The sequence below is a fragment of the Haplochromis burtoni genome, unplaced genomic scaffold (assembly GCF_018398535.1).
Source record: "Haplochromis burtoni strain Fernald_Lab_line unplaced genomic scaffold, NCSU_Asbu1 Contig_89, whole genome shotgun sequence".
In the NCBI taxonomy this organism is placed as follows: domain Eukaryota; kingdom Metazoa; phylum Chordata; class Actinopteri; order Cichliformes; family Cichlidae; genus Haplochromis; species Haplochromis burtoni.
In genome coordinates, this window is record NW_024582450.1 from 1,064,693 (window position 1) to 1,069,380 (window position 4,688).

Below are 4,688 nucleotides of genomic sequence, written 5' to 3' on the forward strand. Positions count from 1 at the left end.
AAGAGGTGAAAAGCTAAAAGGATACCTTTTTTGGGAGTCACTGGCTCAGCTTTCTTCTTCTTAAGAACCTCAGCTTCTAAACAATAGCAACAGAAAACATAAGGTCCAGTTTACTGCAGAGGACAATAATCTGGTTTCTATTATTACAGTCACAGGTGATTATTCCACACTATGATGCTGTATAAAAAAATACAAAAATGTGCATAGAAATACAAAAACTTCACATTCAAAAACATTGTTAAGTTCTAAATCTATGTATTGGAATTAGTATTAGTATTGGTAGATACTATTTGACTAGTAAAATGTTCAGTCACTATTTTTACCTTTTTTGGTTGGTTCTGGTTTGGCTCTTACTTTTGGAGTTACAGGCACTAACAGAGAGGAAAAAAGTTGCCAGGTTATGTTTGGAAACATTCAGAAAGTATTCAATAATTGTAAAAATATATATAAAAAACAACAACAACAACATAATAACAGTGCATGGTGGTAATCACACAAGAACGGCTGCTTAAACAAAGAGATGCACCTTTCTTCAGTGGCACCACCTTCACCCTCTCCTTTGTTAGAGTAACATTTTTGTGTGGTGCTTCTGCCTCTGTAACAGAGAAAAGAGTGTGAAAATCAAAAGCTTGATTACTTTCAAAAAACTATTTAAAGGAAAGGTCAGCATCAGCTTACCTTTAGCTGGGGCTGGTTTTGTCTTAACTGGAGCTGGCTCTAAGTAAAGAGATTTTAGGTTCAGCGCTACACAATAATTCAGTTCAGTTTAATTAATACAGCCCCAAATCACAATAACAGCTGGATCAGAGTGTTTTATACTGTAAGGTAAAGACCCAACAATAATACAAAGAAAACAAACCCTAACAATCCGATGACCCCCTATTAGCAAGTGCTTTGGCGACAGTGGGAAGGAAAAACTTGCTTTTAAGAGGATGAAATATCCAGCAGGACCAGGCTCAGGGGAGGAAGACAGGACAATACTGAAACTCAATGATAACTGTTTCTTACCTTTCTTGGTTAGAATTGGTTTGAGCTTCTGTTTTGAAACCTCAGCTGATGTTAAAAACACAGAACGTGATGCTCAGTATGACATCCAGACCTCTTTCATGTTATTAAAATTTTGATCTTTGACATTGACATGATATACTGTACGTACTTGTCTTTGCAGAGACAGCTCTGACTTTCTCTTTTGGCATCTTGACCACTGATGAACAAAGAACAGACATCAGGTTACGGAGAATATCATTAGGAACGGTGGGATGCAAAAATCTGAAATCAGTGTAACATAAAATAAAAATAGATTACCTTTCTTCATAGGCACAATTTTAACCCTCTCTTTCACCAGTGAGGCATTTCTAGCAGTACCTTGTTGTTCTGTCAAGAAAAAAACAACTATTTGTGAGATTTGCATGCAGCCTGTATAGTTAAGTTGGTGTTTCTTTGTGCATCAAAATATGCACCACACGTACCTTTAGCCAAGATCACTGGTTTGGGCTTTTCTTTTGGAGCAACAGCTTCTGTATATGAAAAATAAATTTTTTTAACAGCAGGATAATGCAATCATTTTGTCTTTTGGTGATCAGAAGATTATCAATGTAATATGTGAACGTTACCTTTCTTTGCAGGATGTGCTTTAGCCTTTTTCTTTGGTGCTTCTGTGACACAACACAAGTGCATAAACTTACCATAACTCTGGCTTTGATTGGTTATTTTTACAGTTCAGATTTTAAAATATCTGGAACGTAATCGTTAGTGATATTCATAAAATGGATGCACAGGAACATTCTCCATAAGAGTTAGCAGGTGTCAGTAGTAGTGTCCACTTAATTCCATAGACCTGTGACTCTTCTGCCTTTAAGTCTTGACACTGTCATAAAGGGAAGTATATTTACCCTTCTCTGAAGGAGCTCGTTTTACTCTTTCTTTTGTAACCTCAGCATCTAAAAACAGAAAATAACACAGGAATTGATAAGAATATGTAATTTGCTAGTAATTAAGTATACTGCTCCATATAATTTATTAAACTGAGCAACAGAGAAATAAAATATCAGTAAAGTGCTGCAGAGACTGTAATAGCTTAGCAGCATTACCTCTTTTATTTACTAGTGCTACCTTTATGCTCTAATATGAAAATATGTTTAGATTTGGCGTGTTGTTTGAGTTTAATTTTCAGTGTTTCAACTCCATCATCATATTTACCTTACCTGGTTTTACAGGTGTAGGCTTTACTTTTAGCGTTGGCTCCTTCTTAGGCTCCTTCGGAGCTGCTTCTAGTGGAAAATAAGACATCGATTTCTAAAGATTGTTGCTTATGCATTAACACTTTCTATTAATTTTTTTATATTCCACATGAAAATCTTTTCTCATTAGGCATTACACTGTCAGTGTCAGCAAACAAAGTACGAATTAGAACATGCTTAAATGTATTTCTTGAATGACTTGAAAAATCAATGAGGCATTATATCTCCCTCAGAATAGCTTTAACTTACACATTGCAGAGAAAACAAGAAAATGCGGTGATTCATGCCTTACATATATTAACCAATAGTCCAGCATAGTCTCACCTGCTTTTGTAACATTGAGATGTTCCTTCTTAAGAACAGATGCAACCTCCTTCTTGACAATTTTAATTCCTCTTACAGGCTTTTTGGGCTCTAAAGTAAAAAGGAAAAGCTGCTTCAAACATTTTTAGAAAACGGATTAATTATATTCCCCACAAAATAAATGCATCTAAATATTATATTGTTATGAAAACTATACATCACTATTCTTCTTACGGGTCAACAACATTCATCCAAAAGAACAAACAACGTTTTAAAGATATTTATTGTAATGAGTCAAATGAGTTTTTTCTTTTTCTTCGATAGAGACATGATATCCTTAATATCCTCTTTCTCGCTGTTCAAATCTTTTGTTTCTGAGGGGCAGCCAATCAGAGGAAATAGTGTTGTGGATCTTTACATTATGAAAATAAAACCTCTGTACTGTACATGTACCTGTCTTTGTGATTCTTTTTTTCACAGGTTCTTTGTCTTCTTTGGGAGTCTTGATTTCTTTCTCCTCTTTGGAAGGCTTTTTAACTTTTTCTATTTTGTGAATCTCCTCTTTCTTTTCTTTGGAAGGTTTCTTTTGGACAGGTACTTTGGGGAGCTTCTTCAGTTCTCTTTCTTCTTTGATAGGCTTCTTTGGTTCTTTTTCATCCTCTCTAGAAGGTTTTGTTGGTTCTTTAACTACTTGTTTTTCCTTTGCTGACTCCTTTGGTACTGCCCTTTCTTTAGAAGGTCTCTCTTTCTTTCTGTCCTCTTTCACCTCTTTAGAAATTTCTGCTGTTGGTTTCTTCTCTTTAATGATCTTTTCTGGCTCTTCTGAAATCTTCTTTACTTCTTTGGGTGGTTTTTCTTGATCTTTTGTTTCTTTCAAAGGCTTTCTTGATTCCTTTTCTTTCCTTGGATGAAGTATTTCTCCCCTTGCTTCCTTGGATGGAACCTCATCTTTAGATTGTTCCTTAACTTCTTTTTCCTTTTGTTCTCTTATAGGTTTAATTTCTTTCTCCTCCATGGATGGTTTTATTTCTTCTTTGTCATCCTTTGAGGGTTTTTTCACTTCTTTCTTTTCCTTTGGAGGTTTTGTTACTTCTTTTGGTTCTGTGGTCTTCACCTCCTTCTCTACTTTCTCAACCATCTCTTTCTTAGATGTTTTTAAGACTGCCTTTTCTTTGTGTAATTTTTTCTCTGCTTTCTCATCTTTAAGGGATTTCTTTTGTTCTTTGACATGTTTCTCCTCTCTTGGTTGTTTCTTCTCCTTCTCATCTTCGGAAGGTTTTGATACTTCCTTAGATTTCTTAACTTCTTTCTCTTCTTTAAGAGTTTTTGTCTCTTCTTCTTTTAGAGGTGGTTCCTTTTCCTCTTTTTCTACTTTTGGAGGGTGGGTGACTTTTTTCTCCTCTATATGTGGTGTTTTAGCCTTAGAGGGTTTCTTCGCTTCTTTCTCTTTTTTGGGAGGCATCTCTACTTTTTCTTCTTTAGGAGATTTCCCAATTTCTATCGCTTCTTTAGGAGGTTCCTTGTCCTCTTTGAATGATTTCTTAATGTCTTTGGGCAGTCTCGTGACTCCTTTCTCAGGTACTTTCTTCTCTTTTGAAGGATGGCTAATTTCTTTTTCTTCAATGGGTTTTATTAAAGGTTTCTTCTTTTCTTCTTCCTTAAGAGGTTTCTTCTCTTCCTTCTCTGCTTTAAGAGGTTTCTTCTCTTCCTTCTCTTCCTTAGGAGGTTTCTTCTCTTCCTTCTCTTTTTTAAGATGTTCTATCTCAGGTTTCTCTTCTTTAAGAGGTTTCTTCTCTTCCTTCTCTTTTCTGAGAGGTTTCTTCTCTTCCTTTTCTTCTTTAAGAGGTTTCTTCTCTTCCTTCTCTTTTCTGAGAGGTTTCTTCTCTTCCTTTTCTTCTTTAAGAGGTTTCTTCTCTTCCTTCTCCTTTTTGAGAAGTTTCTTCTCTTCCTTTTCTTCCTTAAGAGGTTTCTTCTCTTCCATCTCTTTTTTAAGATGTTCCTTCTCAGGTTTCTCTTCTTTGAGAGGTTTCTTCTCTTCTTTCTCTTCCTTAAGAGGTTTCTTCTCTTCCTTCTCTTCTTTAAGAGGTTTCTTCTCTTCCTTCTCTTTTCTGAGAGGTTTCTTCTCTTCCTTCTCTTCCTTCTCAG

At 35.5% G+C, this 4,688-nt stretch overlaps 1 protein-coding gene across 14 annotated transcripts in view; it reads right to left on the bottom strand.

Annotated features, from left to right (window-relative positions):
* The window catches only part of si:ch211-266g18.10 (neurofilament heavy polypeptide), a 31,835-nt gene that overhangs the window by 10,998 nt on the left and 16,149 nt on the right, over positions 1-4,688 (bottom strand). For 10 of the 14 annotated variants that reach the window (XM_042222609.1, XM_042222617.1, XM_042222613.1 and 7 more), the window contains 12 exons: positions 2,565-2,654; positions 2,205-2,270; positions 1,893-1,940; positions 1,614-1,655; positions 1,470-1,517; positions 1,306-1,374; positions 1,157-1,204; positions 1,009-1,053; positions 679-717; positions 527-595; positions 324-371; positions 26-76 (listed from right to left, as the gene is read on the bottom strand). In XM_042222609.1, coding sequence (XP_042078543.1) covers positions 26-76; positions 324-371; positions 527-595; positions 679-717; positions 1,009-1,053; positions 1,157-1,204; positions 1,306-1,374; positions 1,470-1,517; positions 1,614-1,655; positions 1,893-1,940; positions 2,205-2,270; positions 2,565-2,654 — 663 coding nt within the window. The remainder of the gene's footprint in view (positions 1-25; positions 77-323; positions 372-526; positions 596-678; positions 718-1,008; positions 1,054-1,156; positions 1,205-1,305; positions 1,375-1,469; positions 1,518-1,613; positions 1,656-1,892; positions 1,941-2,204; positions 2,271-2,564; positions 2,655-4,688) is intronic. The other 4 variants (XM_042222620.1, XM_042222618.1, XM_042222619.1 and 1 more) reach the window with 3 other exon arrangements.